The following is a 17570-nucleotide window of genomic DNA, read 5'->3' on the forward strand; positions in this document are numbered from 1 at the left end:
CGTCTCCTGAATAACACCCAAAGTATGGAAAGAGGGTTCCAGAGAAGGACTCCGGAGGGAAGGAGAAGATGTGGGAGCCATCAGTCATGTCATAGAAGGAGACGTCCCCATGATCATAGTCCAGGAAAACCCCCAGCCTGTGGTGAACCTGCCTAAGGGGTAGCGGAGTACGAGGGTCAGTGAAGGCTTTGAAAACGTTGTTGTGCCGGCCAAAAACCCATTTCCCGTTCAGTGGGCATGGAGCACTGTATTTAATTTTCTCACCTTTCCTACAAACCTCCAGAACCCACGCAGTTCTGTCTGCATTCCTGACCTCTACTTCCCAGTAACAGCGCCCTGATGTGATGCCCTCAAGACCACAAACACTGTATCCTCCTTCCATTCCAGTGTGATGACAGGTCAGACTCTTCTTGTCATGAGAGAGGGCAATTCCCTGATGGCAAGAACCTGGATCCAGAGTGACAGGCCCTGAAGAAAACCCATGTGCCATCCTGACATAAGAGGACACACACCGCCTCACCCGATACTCAGAGAGGGTTATGTTCCCTGAAATGAGAGCCTGGTGACCCCAGTCCACAGCCCCCAAGCAAGAGAAGGAGCCACAAGATTATTGGGGGTCAAGTATGTCACAGGACCCCTGGGGACCCGCCCAGACCCCAAGGACTAAGGAGCCCCTTTACCACACATGACCAATCACCCCCAGCCCAGCTGTGTGACGTCACAACTACACCCACCCGACCCCCACAGAGGGTGCAGTCTGTGCCCACACAAAGAACAGAAGGAAAGGCCAGAAGCTGAGCAGCCCCAGAGAGAACAGGGTCACGCACAGGCCCGGAACTGCCTCTTCCGCCAATCTGCAAGAGACACACATGTCACGTGAGGGACTCTAGATACTCACACATCAGGGCCCATGCCTAGTTTTCTACAAGACAGTGACACAGAGTTCACAGGGGGAAATATTTGGAAACATTTAGTGGATGCATTTAACATTTAGATTCACACACACACACACACACACACACACACACATGCACAGTCGTTATTCTGCAAATTTCCATGATTTAAGACCTAAAGCTTAATACTCAGGGGTGAGAGGCTGAACACCAACTGCACAGAAAGGTCTTTACTCAGACACAACCATCAAATGATACTTTCCAAGTCACAGACACAGGCCCGTCCTGGAAACGAGGTTTTCTTGAACAATTTCTATGGAGATGAAACGCCCAGGACTGCGTGTGCTTGTGAAGAACTAACAGACCTGGACATGCAACTTCTCTCTGAGCCACGGCACTTAGAGCTACAACCAGCCCAGGCGTGTGTGCGGCCTGAGGGGCCGTGCAAAACCTGCAGAAGCCTGGAGACATGGGGGCTGGTGGGCAGAGCTTTCCCCTCTGATTGTGAATAAATCTGTTTGTCCAAGAAGCGGGGAGAGACAGGCAGAGAGAGAGAGAGAAAATGACACAACATGACTGAGTTGCATGTGGGGGTGCCTGTGACATGAGTGAAGAGACTCAGGACACTCAGCAGAGGGTCCTGCCCACTCAGGAGGGGGTGGAGAGGGTTCCAGGGGGAGAGTGACATGCAGAGCAGGGAACATGGACACACACTGAGAGGATCAAACACTAGTGACAACTTTCCACATTTTCATGTGTGGTGGAAACAAAACCATCCCCAGACAGAGAAAAACACAAACACATTGGATTGACACACTGTTTCCTTCAAGAGGAGCCCAGAAAGATGGAAGCTTCAAAGTAAAACCTCTCTCTAGAAGCAGAATAATGACTTCAAAGGTGTCCATGTCCTCATCCCATGAACCTGTAAACATGTGTCCTTGACAGAGGAAAGAGAAACCTGCAGGTAGGACAGAGACGGGGACCTGGAAACAGGGATGTTACTGAGGATCATCAGGGGGAACCAATCCCATGAGCCTTAATAGCCAGGACCTTGCACCTGTGCTCAGAGACAGTCACATGGTGATGGCAGCAGGGCCATAAAGAGGCTGCATGGCAGACAGTGTAGACAGAGGATGGGGCCCCCAGTCAATGCAGGGGGCCCTAGATCCTGGAAGAAGAAGAGGCTCCTGGAAGGAAGGAGCTGCCAGACCCTGGAGTTAGTCCCAGGACTTGGTCTCAGGTGTCTGCCCTGCAGGTGTGTGAAATGATAAACTGTGTGGGTGACGCTGCTCAGGGTGTGGTGACGTGTGTCAACAGCAGCTGGAGCTCTGATGCCCCATGTGGGGGCCCAGGCAGGTGAGCAGGGCCCTGGCAGGGGAGGGTCTGGAGGGAGCACCAGGACCCCAGGATGCACGTGGAGAGATGAGGACCCCGAAGTGTCACCTACTTTGCGGGGAGATGGAGGAAAAGAGAGGGGCCTGGAGAGCAGGCAGGGAGGGAATGATGGTTGAGGAGAGCAAGACAAGGACATGGGACAAGAGGAAGAAACCAGAAGGTTCATCAATTTGCTGACCAGAAACAGACCCAGACCCTGACTCTGCTGTGGCAGGAGGGTCACCCACAATCCCTAATGACCAGACAGGATGAGCCCTGCCCCCCTCAGCATGTGCCACACAGGATCATAGACCAGTGGCCCCAGGGGGGCCCCTGAAATGAATGAAAGGGGAGCACAGGCCCTTCTCCCCAAGGCCCCAAGGCCATGTCATCCCCACCCCACACCTGCCTGGGAAGAAGGAAGCAGGTCATTCCCCAACACTCAGGTCAGACACAGCAAAACTCTGAGAGGCCGTCAGGGGAGAGTGTGAGTTTCTCAATGGTGTGAGGAGAGAGGGGGATGGAGGAGAATCCAGGATCTACATTTATAGGGATAAGGAACAACATCTTCTTGTGCACATGGTGTGTAAATGTGTGACACCAGCCACACCTGCACGAGCTCACTCTGAGAAACTGGCATTTCCATCTTTGCTTGATAAGAAACAAGATCCTAGGCAATGACTGGGTGGCATATATGTGACCTCTTTGTAAAAAAATGGAGATTTAAATTTACTTGTTTTTGCTGAGACATGAGTTGACATGCAGCTCTAATGCTCTACACCACGCTTCTTCATACAACAATAAAAAAGAGGGTGTGGAGGAGAACAGGAACAGGAGCAGCAGGAACAAAAAGAGAAAATCAAAGTGGCGTTTGATGTGAGACACAGCGTGCCCAGGACTGTGTGTGCACTGACTGCACTAGTCAGTTAATTTTTGTAGCAAAACTTTAAGTAAAAAATTTTTGTTAAATTTTACAAATAATACGAGATCACACATGTATCCATCTGTGAATCTGTCAATATCAAAATGTGGATTCTAGTGTATTAATGGTGTTTCATTCAAACACAGCATTCTTTTTGCATGCCAAAGGAAAGTTTATGTTAAAATGCATGAGACATGAACTCAGCAGAGGCTGGAATGATGGTAAAGACGATGCTATGATCCTCACTGTGTGGAAATGAGCCCCAGGGGAACCAGGGAGACTCTTAGGAGAGTTCTCACACTCCTGGTCCCAGGACCCTCCTCCACATCCCCTTTACTGTGGCTCAGGGTCTGTGTCCAGGATCATAAACAAACCCCTGAGCAGGGAAAGGGCGTGTCACTAAGGCTAAGGAGGCTCAGATCACCCTTCACCAGCATCACTGACCTTCCCTGCAGGACCCTGTGCAGACCCTGCCCTGGGGTTACAGGGTAGCTTATGTGAGAAGCAATGCAATTAGATGGTCACCTCGATAATGGTTTTCAAAGTGTAAGTTTATGTGAAGTACTTCAAAAGGCCCACTGTGTTTCATTCCCAAGCCTTGCGCAGAGTTTGCACAGCACAGATTCCAACTGGTGACTGTGCCCAAAACCTCTAGAAGGCTCTGCTTCCACACTCCCCTCTCCTTCCTTCCCCTCTCTCTCTCCATCCAGACTTGTCTTTCAAATTTCCCCCCTGTTCTTTGGGAATGGATTATAACCATTTTAGGTTTGTTCTTTTCCAGTCTACATAGTTAATCTTAAAAAAAAAAAAAAACAAAAACAAAAACCTACTTAATAACGACCATGAGACTGTCAGACAAAATTCTCCTTAAAAAGATGATGGTTCTGAAAAATCACACATTGTTTATCTTATTACAAAGACACAAAAATTACAGCTACATGCACACACACACACACACGCACACACACTGGATTTTACATGTAATTTCAGACCTTTCACAGGCCCCTGCCCAGGAGTCATAAACACCCCAGAAGCTCTGGCCAGACTCACACACCTGCTCTAAACAACTGATTCCTCAGCACCCACAAGGGATTACAAGAAAAATGCAGCTTGGACATGAATCTGAGCATGCATGAGAAGACAGAGAATCAAGAGGAAACAGGAAACAAAAACTAGATCCAAAATAGGACTGGGATTTGGGATCCAGAAGGATCCATAACACCGGACCCCTTAGCAAGACCTGAATCGGAAAAAGGAAGTAGAATGTCTGGAATTTTCCAGAAATCAGTATATCCTGAACCACACACTAGTCCTTGCCATAGCCTCTCCTCACACTGAACCCCACTGTCCTCACCCACAGGAAGGACCAGGTGACAAGGGGTCAGAGACTGTCCTGGCCCCACATGACCTCCAGGGAGGACAGGGCAGGTGGAGGCAGGTCTGTGCTCACAAGGGGGGCCCTGCAGTTCTCAGATGGAGGCTCCAGAGTGAGAGGAGACCAGGGACCTTTCTGGTAGGGTCCCCTGATAGAGAAGGGGCAGACGGGAGGCTGGGAGGGGTCCCAGGCCCCTCAGGGCCACTCACCTGCATACAGCTGGGCCTTCCTCCAGGCTGAAAGGAAACACACAGGTGAGACCTCAGCACAACCAGTTGCTCTTGTGATCCACGAGCACTGATGATCCCCTGTTCTGCAAGTGAGACTTTCTAGGGGGTGAGGAGGGGGAGGGCTGGAGAGGTCATGACCTCCTGCCCCGTGCAGACAACAGTGGGTGGTGGGAAATCCCTGGCTCAGGTGAGGAGCCTGCAGGACAGACTGACCCAGCCCTGCCTGCTGCTGCTGTGGGGCTTTGGCAAGTCAGTGAGCAGCGTTGGGTCCCACAGCCTTCAAAGCTCCTGCTTCACCTTCTAGTCACTGTTGCTACACAGGATCAAAAACGGTGTATGGGAAGATATTTTTTAACGGACATATTATTCCATAATTATTACATTCAGTATTTCCTTGGAAATTAATGGGAAGATGAAATAAAAAGACAACATGGATATCACACCAGCTCCAGAGTAGAAATGGCCCTTCTTCCTCCAGTGCAGTATTTCTAGTGATAAGCACTCTCTGGGAGAGAGAAAGTCCCCCCACTCCTTCCCATGCAAGGTCACCCCGCCCTCTCCCAGCACCAGTGATCAGCATCTTCAGGAGCAGAGAGAACAGACTCTCCTTGGGGTTGTTTGGGGAGAAAGGTCAGGAGGGGGTTTCACTCCTAAACTTCAAGAGTCCATCTACTTTTCAAATCCCAGAGCAGCTGCTTTACTTCCAGGTGCTGACCAAGAACCAGATGCATTGAGGACTAGAAAGCCAGCACCATGGTGGGAAAGTCAGGTCTGGAATGAGACGAGGACGCAGGAGACTCCAAGGGTCACCACCTACCAGGATCCCAAGAATGGGGGGAAACAGCACCCAGATCTGGAGAGTCCATGGAGCAGGGCCCTGCCTCCTACCAGCTCCCACTTCCAAATGAGGGAAGGGCCCACATGTCTGTGCTGAGACACCCAAGGGGAGGGACCCCTGGGCACAGGGGACAGGGACCCAGGATTCCTGGAGCATCACTCACCAGCCAGATAAGTTGCCTTCCTCTGGTCTGAAAGACAACACAGGACACAGGTGAGCTAAGAACTAGAATGTCTCCTATGAAGAGACACAGAGTTCAGGAGGGAGAGCAGGGCTTACCTAGAATTGCCTGGAGCTTATCTGCAAAAGAATTAAAAATATAAGCATTAACTGACCCTATGAACAAAATGTGTGCCTAGAGAAGACACAAAAATGAATCTCTCTGTATCTTAGACGTTCCACCTTCAGACCAACATGAGCCTCCAAGCTCCACTGTCCCCTCTGTGACTCAGCACCTGCTCTATCTCCCTGCAGAGGGACCCTGGGCTCTGGCTCTGGTGTCAGCTTGTCCCTCTCAGCACCCACTGCCACACTCACCAGCCTGGCCCTGCCCTGCCTTACCTGTGTCCTTCAGGGCCTCCTCCTTGGTCTGTAGGTCCCACTCCTTAACCCAGCATATAAGGTTCTGAAGCCGCAGCTCCCGCATCTGTGTGGAATGTTCTCTCTGGGTGTAGTAGGCAGCCCCCAGGAGCAGGAACAGCAGCAAGGGCAGGCTCATCAGGAAAGCCGGCTTCCAGGGAGAGGCCCGGGGGCAGAAGGGCTCTGCAGACAGAGACCAGAGACCCCACCAGGACACAGCCCAGGACAGCCCAGCCCAGCTCACCTGGGAGTGTCGGCCCCTCCCTCTGACCCTGCAGGCAGTAAGGAGGGGGAGAAGCCCTGACCTGGGAAGACAATGGCCCTGGCCTTCTCCTGGCGCAGGATGGGGTTGAGGATGGAACAGGTCACGCTCCCCGCAGAGCTGTCTCTCACCACCAGAGCAGCCTCCACGCTGAACAGTCCCTCAGTGTCCTGGGCATGGACCTTGGAGAACTCCAGGAACTGCTCCCCACGGGGGTGTCTCCACTGCACCTGGGGCTCCGGGAACCAGCCCGAGGCCGTGCACACCACGCACACCCCGTCCTCCTCTGGCCCCGAGATGTGCACTTGGGGGGCAGAGCCCACACCTGTGGAGGGAAGATGAGAGCCAGGTGGGGAAGGACCCACCTGTGCACACCTCCAGGGGAGGCTGTCAAAGTGCATTTCGGGGCATCTGGGGGAGGTCCCCCCCAGGGGCATAAAGATGATGACACAAGACCAGAAGGAAAGAGCAGGAGAGGCTGGAGGGGCCTGGGTTCCTCCCCCAGCCCTGCAGGTAGAGAGATGATGCCCACAGGAGAGGAGAAGAAATGTCACATCTCTGCCTTTAAAAACAGCCCAGGAACATAAATCAAGAATAATAACCCGGAGAAGTCTTGGGGGGAAAGGCACATATTACCAAAATTTTCAAAGGCATAAATTAAAATCCGCCATACATTTTTTAAAGATATATTTTATTTATTTCTGCATACAAGAACTGGGGTACAGGCCAGAGTGTAGGGTGGTGAGAGGATTCACCACAGACAGAGTGGAGAACAGAACAGGCAGATTAACTGAAATACACTGCTGAGGGGAGCAGCGGGCGAGACAGGAAAGGTCTGCTGTGCCATGTGGGTAGCTCCCTGGCTGGGGATAGTGCTGCAGTGGCTGCTGATAGCTTGATAGTGCTGAGACTTAACCCCTTGCAACAGTAGGGAGGCCCTGCCATACATTTTTAAAACAGAAAATGTTTAGTGCAATTTTAGATTAAATAAATATGTATTCGAAATTAGAAAATATGTGCAATGTGCTTTCCTTTGTTTATTTTAAACACCCCAAAACTCTTCCATAGCCAAACTGATCTCCCTCTCACCCTCCTGTGGTTCAGGAAGAGGGAATCCCCCCACCAAGGATGACTGTTCCTGGATCTCCTACCCCACAGGTCACCCTCTCTCCTAAAAGTTGGTCCCATCATATTCTCTCGCTCCCTCTCTCTCTCTGTCTTTCTCTGTCTCTCTCTCTCTCTCTCCCCATCTCCTCTCCTTTCCTCTTTCCTCCCCGCTTCTCTCATATCTTAGATGTGCTGACTCATGATTGCTAATCTCTCGCTTTTTATCTATTATTTTTATAATTATGTAAACATATTCAAATCTTTCCAACGTATCTTTTCTTTCCCTTTAATCAACTGTGGGTTTTTCTCTGGGTTATGATTCTTGGCCTGTGACAATTGGCTTATTGTTCTTATGCATGAACTATCACAAAAGAAGTAAAAAAATTGTTTGAGGTATAGTTAGGAAAGAAATGTTTTGGCCCTGAGAACCATAGAGAACAAGCTGCCCTGAACCAGCTTTGCTCGGAAACCATAGCCTAACCTGGGGGTGGGGGGGTACCTGTTTGCGGCAACAATACGTTTCCTGGTGTATGAGGTCAATAATTCACAGGCCGTGTGGAGGCTAGGAATTTCTGGTTAAAAGTTAGACTTCAGTAGAACTTACGTAGATCTGATGAATTGTTTTAAACCACTTTGAAGTAATTAATATATTAACCAAGTTAATTGAGTGCTAGGAAATAGATTGATTTCAGTAATTGAATATAGAATAGGAACTTTACACCCACGTTTGTAATTGGGAAAGTTTAAATGTTGCCAAATGTTGTGCTGTTGATCATGCTAGTAAATGAGCTGTACCTAGGAAACTAATTGTTCTTAGGTTACCAAAAAAATGGCCTACAGGTGTAAGGCCAAGGGAGTCTTTACATGATCATGAAAAAACATGTATTGTCTTTTCTCTGCTTCAATGCTTACGCTGATGTAATCCCACCGCTTGCCTTAAGGTATAAATAAAGACCCGCTGAGACCCTCAGCTGGAGATACTTGCACGAACTAAAGTGTTTGTGTCTTCCTCACTCCTACCTTGCTCCACTTCCCCTCAGCCCTTTGAGAGAAACCTTTCACCAACTCCGTCCTCTCCTTTCTGAGATCCCTGACACAACTTCTAGCTGGGGCTGGTCTTCAGCAACAAACACAATGGCAAATACAGATGCTAACATATCAATATTAACTCTAAATGTAAATGGACTAAACTCTTCAATAAAAAGACAAAGAGTTGCAGGTTGGATTAAGAAACAAAATCCAACCTTTTGCTGTCTCCAGGAAACACATTTAGCTACAAAAGATAAAAATAGACTCAAAGGTAAAGGATGGAAAACAATCCTACAAGCAAATGGACCAAAAAAGAAGGCAGTAACAGCTATACTCATATCAGATAAAACAGATTTCAAACTCAAAAAGATAAAAAGAGACCCCAACAGTCACTACATTATGATCATGGGGACAATACTTCAAGAAGAAATAACACTCATTAACATATATTCACCAAACGAAGGAGCACCAAAATATATCAGACAACTATTGTTATCTTTGAAAACAGACATCAGAGAAAACACATATGTAGTGGGAGACTTCAACACACCACTATCAACAATGGATAGATCAATGAGACAAAAAATAAGTAAAGACACGAAAGCTCTAAATAAGGATCTAGAGATCTTGGGCTTAACAGACATCTATAGAACACTAAACCCCAAAAAAAACTGAGTACACATTTTTCTCAAGTGCACACAGATCACTCTCCAGGATTGATCACATACTGGGACACAAGACAAACATCAACAGATACACCAAGATAGAAATCATACTAACCATCTTCTCTGACCATGAAGGCATCAAATTATAAATAAACCATAAAAAGAAGGAAAGGTACTTTCCTATCTCATGGAGATTGAAAACCACACTACTGGAAGACCACTGGACTAATGCGGAGATCAAAGAAGAAATTAAAAAATTCTTTGAATTGAATGAACACCAATTTCCTAAATGTATGGGATGCAGCAAAAGCAGTAATAAGAGGAAAATATATAGCAATAGAGGCTCACATCAAGAAACAAGAAAGAACTGAAAGAAACAACCTAATCTCGAAGCTCAAAGACCTAGAGAAAGAACAACAAAAAAACCCCAAAAAACAGTAGAAGAAAAGAAATAATAAAAACCAAAGCAGAAATAAATGAAATCGAAATTAAAAAAACAACTCAAAAGATCAATGAAACCAAGAGCTGGTTCTTCGAAAAAAATCAATAAAATAGACAAACCCCTAGCCAGGCTCACAAAGGAAAAAAGGGAGAAAGCACAAATAAACAGGATCATAAATGAAAGAGGAGAAATCACAACGGACACAGCAGAAATCAAAAGAATAATCAGTAACTACTATGAACAGTTATATGGAAACAAGTTCAACAATCTAGAGGAGATGGACAAATTCTTACAACTCTACAATTACCCAAAGCTAGATAAAGAAGAAATAGAACACCTAAACAGACCAATTACAAGCAGCAAAATTGAAATGGTAATCAAAAACCTCCCTAAAAACAAAAGCCCAGGACCTGATGGATTTACAAATGAATTCTACCAACATTCAGAAATGAATTAGTGCCTATCCTTCACAAACTCTTCCAAAAAATTGAGAAGAAAGGGACAATACCAAACACATTCTGTGAAGCCAACATTATACTAATACCAAAACCAAACAAGGACAACACAAAAAAAGAAAACTACAGGCCAATCTCCCTAACGAACACTGATGCAAAAATACTCAATAAAACTTTAGCTATCAGAATCCAACAATGTATCCATAAGATAATTCACCACGACCAAGTAGGATTCATTCCAGGGACACAAGGATGGTTTAACATCTGAAAATCAATCAACGTTATCCAACACATCAACAAAAAGAAATATAAAAACCATATGATAATATCAATAGATGCTGAGAAAGCTTTCGACAAAGTGCAACACCCATTCATGACAAAAGCCCTTGAAATTCTTGGGATACAAGGAACATACATCAACATCATAAAGGCCATATATGACAAGACAACAGCCAGTATCATTCTCAATGGTGAAAAGCTAAAAGCATTTCCATTAAGATCTGGAACAAAACAAGGATGTCCACTCTCACCTCTGCTTTTCAATATAATACTGGAAGTCCTAGCCAGAGCAATAAGACAAGAGAAAGACATACAAGGAATCCAAATAGGAAAAGAAGAAATCAAACTATCACTATTTGCAGATGATATGATAATATACATAGTGAACCCCAAAAATGCCACAGAAAAACTAATTCAACTCATCAATCAGTTCAGCAAAGTGGCAGGATACAAAATTAACACGCAAAAGTCAGTAGCCTTCCTATACACGAACAATAAATTTGAAGAAGAAGAAATCAAAAAAAACATCCCAGACAGATAGACAGACACATATACACATATTTCTTGCAGGATTCTAGACATAAAAATAGATGAAATGAATCTGTGGTGGCAGAAGTCAGGTAAGGACTCAGATGGCAGCTGTGAGCACAGGAAGGGACTACAGGGAGGGTCCTGGGTGATGAGATTTAATCACTTGCTATTCGCTGACTGAAGACTGAGCTCTTCTTTGTGTTCATTATTCAATAACCAAAAACGGAGCTCCCACAGGACAGCAGGGGACACAGTCCGCATCTCTGTCCATAAAAGCCTCACCCATTGGTCTATCCCACATGCTTCCAAATCTCACACACTGCCCCGCGTGCTGAGAGGGTGAAGGGGTCTCCCCTTTTATTGGAACACAACACACACACACACCTGCATCCTAAAACATCCTAAAGCATTTCTCTTCTCCAGCTCTCTCCTTTACCCCCAGCCATCCCATCCAGGAAGAACTCACACCAACATTCATTTCTCAGAGACATTTATTGACAGCTGCTGTTATGCATCTGGGGATAGAAAGAACATCTGGTCCTCACAGTCTGTCACCTGACAGGACACGTGGTGAAGTGGAGAAATCGCATAGTGGACCAGAACCTCAGACACACCCAGGGGAGCAGGAGGGAGGGAGCAGAGGCTACTCCTGGCAGAGGTGCTGAGAAGCAGCCCCAGCTCCAGCCCTGACTCCCCAGGGGAACCCACACTCCCTGGAACAAGCTGCACCTGCTGCTCAGCTCCTGCCCTGAGAGCCTCTTCCTGCTAAGGAGACACTGACACAGGAGGGGCCCTGGGGCTCAAGGCTCAAGGCTGAACCCCAGCGGGGAGGAGAACACACAACTGAAGCCACCTCCCAGTGTCTGCTGAGAGAGAGCCCAGTCCAGAGTGAGGAGAGTGTCCCCCATGGACACCCTATCTTTGTCCAGCCCAGTGAGGCAGAGGAAGGAGAAAAGGAGGAGATGAGGGTCAGGGAGAAGAAGGTTCCCCTGAGCTGCTCCCCTGCAGCCTTGTGAGGAGGGGCTGTGTCTGTGGGGAGGGCAGCTGAGGGGGCACAGGGATGCTGAGGACCAGGAGCTTCACCTCTGCTGAGACAGGAAGGGACAGGAAGGGAGGGAGCTGTCAAGGAGGGAGCCTGGGGGAGACATCCCACCCCTCCTTCCTCCACAAGGGCCTCCTGCTCCAGACCCAATAAGCAGCTGCATCAAGAGTCCCTGGTGTGATGGGTCCTTAGGAGGGTCCCTGAGACCACACAGCAGCCATGATACAGAGTATGAAAAGAGGGAGGGACAGACAGATGGACCAACACAAACAAGCACTGGAGGGAAGTGGAGGGAGGCCCCATCCCCAGATCAGCCCCTGTGTCTCCAGAACCACAGTCTCCAGTCAGTTCACACTGTGGGGTCACAGAGCCCCTGACCCTTCCCCCAACCAGGGGCAGCTGAGCCTCTTGAGAACATGGGTTCAACTTGCCTGGAAGGGTGGGGATCCCAGAAGTTACAACAGTCCTGAGTTGTGCGATTTATGAAGGTTCACCCTAGGAGACTTCCCTTCCTGTCCCCACAGTCCCATCCACTTCTGACATCACCACCACTGAGACCACTCAGGAAGGGCTTCTAATGTCCCTTTAATTCACAGTCAAGAGTTAGAGGGGATTTACTTAAACCCCTTTAATGAGGAATGACTGACATGAGAGCCCTGTGCACATCTAATCTACACAGCACGATGCATTTGACGATATGCAGACACATATGAGACATCCCACAGTCTAAGCCATAGGCACATCCACCACCTCCCAAAGTTTCCTCCCACACTTTATTATAATTAATGTGTGTCAAGATTCTTTAAATATGATTCACTCTCTTAACAAATGTTTAAATGAGCATTACAGTATTACAGCTGCAGGCACTGGGCTGTCCATTGAGGTACTTTTTAAATGAACTTTCCTAATAAACAGAAAAGGGAGAAAATGCAATAAAGACACAGACAAGGGTTCAGGACCAGACTCTGAGCTCTATGTCCACATTATTCTGAAACCAGGGCAGCTGCCTGGGGATTGCATACTCCCTGGATGGACCAGCCTCAGCCCTTCCAGACCCTCCTTCCCCACATCTCCCCAGTGACCCCAGGCTCCTCCCCAGGACCCTGGCCTCACCTTCCTAGTCCCCTCTGTCCCTCTGCCCTTCCTGCCCCCTGCCCCTGCACTGCTCTCATCATGGCTCCTGCCCCCTGCCCAGCAGAGCCCAGCTCCTGTGGGGGAGAAGCAGCCTCACTCTCCCTGTCAGTCAGCTCTGCTCCTTCCTCCTGGAGCTGCTCCTGCATTAGCTCACACAGGAGACCCAACTGGCCCCAGAACCTTCTAGTTCACACCCAAAGGATCAAGTCCCCTGATCCCCTCACCGTTCCCCCTCTATCTCCTCCTCCTCTGAGGTGACCCCTCCCATGACTAAAGAGCAGGAGGGGAGAGGAGAGGCCCTAATACTGACAGAGACTGTCCCTCCCAAAGGGGACCTGCCCCTGGTCCTGGGGCTTCCCTTCCCCTCCCCCTGCAGGGTGAGGCCTCCTGCCCTGGGGCTGCTCTCCGCAGGGGACACTCCTCCCCTGGAGCAGGGTGACCTCTGGCTTCCAGGTCAGCTGGTCAGAGGCAAAAATTCCAAACTTGGAGTTCATGTCTCTGGGGCACCTGAGAGGATGATGTCAGATAAAACGTGGATCATCTTCTTGATCAACACAGGATATGACAGATCCCTCCAGGTGCATGGGAAAGACCACGTGACTGTCAGAGTCTGAAAATTGGAGGAACGAAGAGATGAAATAGGGAGAACAGAAGATGGGGCCATGGGAATATCAGGCAGGAGCACCCCAAGGCTGTGGGAGCCATGTCTGCTCTGCCTGAGATCACAGTGATGACATGGTCCCCGCAGAGCTGGGAGAAGATTGGAGTCCCCATAGAGGAATTAGAAGTCGTGCTGGGAGAAGGATCCTGAGAACACACACTGACTCTTCCAAATCCCCCCTGACCTGACCACTTCGGGGCTCCTAACCCGCTGGATGAAGATCTCACCTCCTCAAGTGACTCCTCCCTGAGCCCAGAGAGAGAGAAAGAGAGGAAAAGAGGGAGACCAGGCTGGGAACAGCTCACAGAGGATAAGGGGACAAGCGCCACCCAGGACTCTGGGGACATGGACTCTGGGGCTCAGCTCAGGGTGGACAAACTCCTAAGGTAAGAAGGACCATGAGTGTTAGATGAGCAGCTTCAGTTTAGACCCAGGGTCTGCCATGGGGAGTCATGCTACTCACGTCGTCCTACAAAGGTCCGGGCATGGGGCAGATTCCTGAAAAGTCAGAAATCTCCTTAGCTGACTCCTGCTACATTCTCCTCATTTGTTTACGGCTAGTTTCTACCATTGCAAATATAGTTATTTAAAAGTGAAACTGCAAACACCGATCAATTACTGAATAACTAATTTGAGGACAAATGGCACTGAATGATACAAATATTTCATTTTTTATAAAATTAGTAGTCCTATGCTAAAAGGCAGCAATTCAACATTTGGCCTTACATTAACAAGTGAAAAAACTTCTGAGAACAAAAGGCTGTAAATATCCCTCAGCCGAGTCTTTTAGTATGGCCCTTGAGGCAAAGGCTAGTTGGAGAAGGAAATTCTTTTACCTTAAGGTTAGTAATAACAGATAAGTGTCAGAGGTGAACCAGGCTTCTAGTGTGAGAAAACTCCTGATAAGCAAGGAGGCGCCATAACCGACTCCTGCTAAATTATTCCTGTTTATCTGGGGCTAATTCCCATGGATGTAGCAATTAGTATGGTAGTGTTAGAGTATATATTCAAGAATAAGTCAACAGCAGTTTTGTGACTGATTGAGCCAGCTATAGCCATCTTTGGCCATGCCTCTGAGGAAATATTTGTAATTCCTTATAACTACAAACAACAATCAGCAATTTTACAGAGAAAGGGATTTTCCCTCGATCATAAAGTTAGATACAGAAACTAGGCTGACTAGATAAGTAGAAGAGTGATAGGTAGAAAACTCTTTGTTTAGATTAGGAGAATTCCTCCCTTAATTGAGAGTTGGGGGCTAGGGAAGAGTCAGTGTGGCTTGCCTGGCATTAACGCCCTCCAGGCCCTTGGTTCCTTAATATCCAATCAATATTAAAATAATATACTATAGATAATAACCTCTATATAATAGCCTTCTGTTTTTTACTTTAACCAATTAGTTATATGTTAGTCTAAACTTTATAAGATAGTTAGGAAAAATCCCCTTGACTTCCTTCCCCCACGTAACTTCCTGTCCTTTTGTTTCTCCTAGCCTCTAGTTAATCCCTTTGTTATAGAGCAGCCCCGATTTTGGGTTCCTGGCTGTGGGTCCTCACCTGCGCGCTTAAAAGGGACTTATTAATACCCCACTACAGGCACACACAAAAGGTTAATAAAAGGTTTATTTGCAAGGGAAAAGGAAATAAGGAAAATGTACAACTCAGGGAGAAAATAGGGAAATAAAGTCTTTAATGCGTCCTACCCGATCCACCGACCTGGAAACCCAAAGTCACTCTCAGAGCTGCCCGGACCGCTTTGAGCTGGTGGAGAGCCAAAATGGGGGATTCCCCAAAGCCCACGTGTCTGCCTTTTATATCCACCTGGCTGCTTAACCCCACCCTCAGGTCCCAGCCACCTTCCCTTTGGTGGTGAAGGGATTTGGAGTTCCCAGTGTCTTTGGCTTTGGCCTGGGGTGGGGGTGGAGTCCACAAAGCCTGTATGGAATTAGCTTTAGGACATCCTTTTCCCCCTAACACCTTCACCTTAGTAAACACAGAGATGTTGGTGCAGCCGCTTAAGCTTTTTGCTAGTTGTTTAAGGTAAATGACTACTCTGAGAAACTTCTTTCTAGCAAATGTGCCTCCTTTAAATCAAATGATAAATGTGACAACCTCAGCGACAGTTTTGTTTAGCAAATGTCCCTCCTTTAAATCAAAAAATAATAAATGTCACAGCCTCTGCGAAAGGGTAAATAAACCCTTGTTGTTCTGGGAAAGATGTGATTGTTATCTTCCCTAATGCATATGCTTATGCACTCTCCCAGTTTGCTTGAAATGTATAGATAAAGAGCTGCTGAGACTCTCAGCACGAAGATGCCTGCACCCTGACCCAGTGTCTGCATCTCCTCACTCCTTCTGTTATAGGGCAGGGAGAGGGGCAGCCCTAATCTTTTGAGTGAAACTGGCACAGAACAATTTCCACAAATTAAAATCTCTTAGCAAGTCACTACAAACAAATTACACACAAACACACAGAATCTTCACAAAGCCCAAGCCAGTTTTTCAACAGCAAATCGACATATGAAACAAACACACTAGAGAAACCAAAAATCAAATTTGCGCTTATGGTAGCCAGTGCCATAGGGAAGCCCAGTTTCCCATGGGGCTGACTAACCACGGATGGCTCTGTCCTAAATCACGTTGGACGCCAAATCTGTTATAGGGCAGGGAGAGGGGCAGCCCAAACCCCACAAACCTGCCTATTCTAAATGGGTTCTGCCATCCACCGCATCAACACAAAACATGAGACTTTAGTGGGAAGGAACTTTAATACAATTAGGAAACGATACAGGAAAGGTAAAGAATCTAGTTTCTAAATCAAGCACCCAAAGTTACCCGTCCCCTCGTGGGTAAAAGTCCATCCAAATGGGATTGGCCCAGAGCAAGGCCCCAAAGCCTGCCACAAGTCTAAAGCATCTTCCAGTGGGGACCCACAGAAAAGGGTCACAAACAACCAGACAATCCCGGAAGGAAAAGAGCAAAATCAACATCAAGATAAAAGCTGCCATGGTCACCTCCCCACGGGTCTCACCCACATCTGTGTCACCCAGTCTACGACCAAAAGACAAGCCCAGTTTCTTCACGTGTCTCTAGGCTCCATGTACCTCCTCCAGGGCTCCTTCTGGCTCCATCCTGCCTCCTTCCTCAGTCTCTTCTGCAGCTTCTCCTCTTCCTGCTCAGCTCCACCCTCTCTTGGGTGGGGCAAGGAACCTCCCCCTTTCCTGGGGACCACCCTGTTACACTTCCCCCTTCCCCCTTCCCCCTTCCCTCACCACTTCGCAGATGCCATCCCATTCTTCAAGGAACCCTGACATCCAGGCTGCTGTGGCAGGCTCGCGGCAGTCTGCCCTGGCCTGTCTGGGGTCTGGTGTCTCCTCCTCTCCTCAGGCTGCTCCTCAGGTCTGCAGGGGATGGTGCTGAGCTGTGTGAAAGCTGGGATTTCAGTTCCTCATTTTTATGTTGAAAGCAGGGGATTTTTAATGCATTTACTTTAAAATGACTAGCATAAAAGTTTTCTACTACAATTAATACAAAGTTTCCTGTATAAAAATCTGTCTTGAAATAAGTAATCTTGACTTCCCAGATCTGCCCCCAACGTGGCAGTGGGGAAACGCTGAGAGTAAGTCCTCCCTTAAAAAAAAAAGTTAATAGGGAGGAAAGCGGCAGGTCCTTGCAATAACTGTGACGCGGAAGATAAACAGGCAACTCTGGTAAATGCCCGAAGGAGAAAGTTGCCATAAAAGAGGACAAGAA

General features: G+C 47.7%; 1 protein-coding gene across 1 annotated transcript; it reads right to left on the reverse strand.

The window, feature by feature from the left end:
* Positions 1–429: 429 nt before the first annotated feature.
* On the reverse strand, positions 430–17000 carry LOC119252264 (butyrophilin-like protein 1). Its single transcript, XM_054698674.1, has 6 exons — positions 16922–17000; positions 6194–6798; positions 5912–5932; positions 5796–5822; positions 4774–4800; positions 430–854 (listed from the first exon to the last, which is right to left on the reverse strand). The coding sequence occupies exons 2-6, from the start codon at positions 6348–6350 to the stop codon at positions 820–822; spliced, it is 267 nt and encodes an 88-aa protein (XP_054554649.1). The 5' UTR covers positions 6351–6798; positions 16922–17000; the 3' UTR covers positions 430–819.
* Positions 17001–17570: the final 570 nt, after the last annotated feature.

This window comes from Talpa occidentalis, unplaced genomic scaffold, assembly GCF_014898055.3.
Source record: "Talpa occidentalis isolate TD23 unplaced genomic scaffold, MPIMG_talOcc4v2.1 talOcc4.2, whole genome shotgun sequence".
In the NCBI taxonomy this organism is placed as follows: domain Eukaryota; kingdom Metazoa; phylum Chordata; class Mammalia; order Eulipotyphla; family Talpidae; genus Talpa; species Talpa occidentalis.

Excerpts from the sequence above, each read along its gene's own strand:
- LOC119252264 (XM_054698674.1), bottom strand. The coding sequence starts at position 6,350 with ATGAGCCTGCCCTTGCTGCTGTTCCTGCTCCTGGGGGCTGCCTACTAC. Across the intron at positions 5,823-5,911 it reads TAAGCTCCAGGCAATTCTAG|ACCAGAGGAAGGCAACTTAT; the intron begins GTAAGCCCTGCT and ends GTTGTCTTTCAG. Across the intron at positions 855-4,773 it reads GAAGGCCCAGCTGTATGCAG|ATTGGCGGAAGAGGCAGTTC; the intron begins GTGAGTGGCCCT and ends TGTCTCTTGCAG.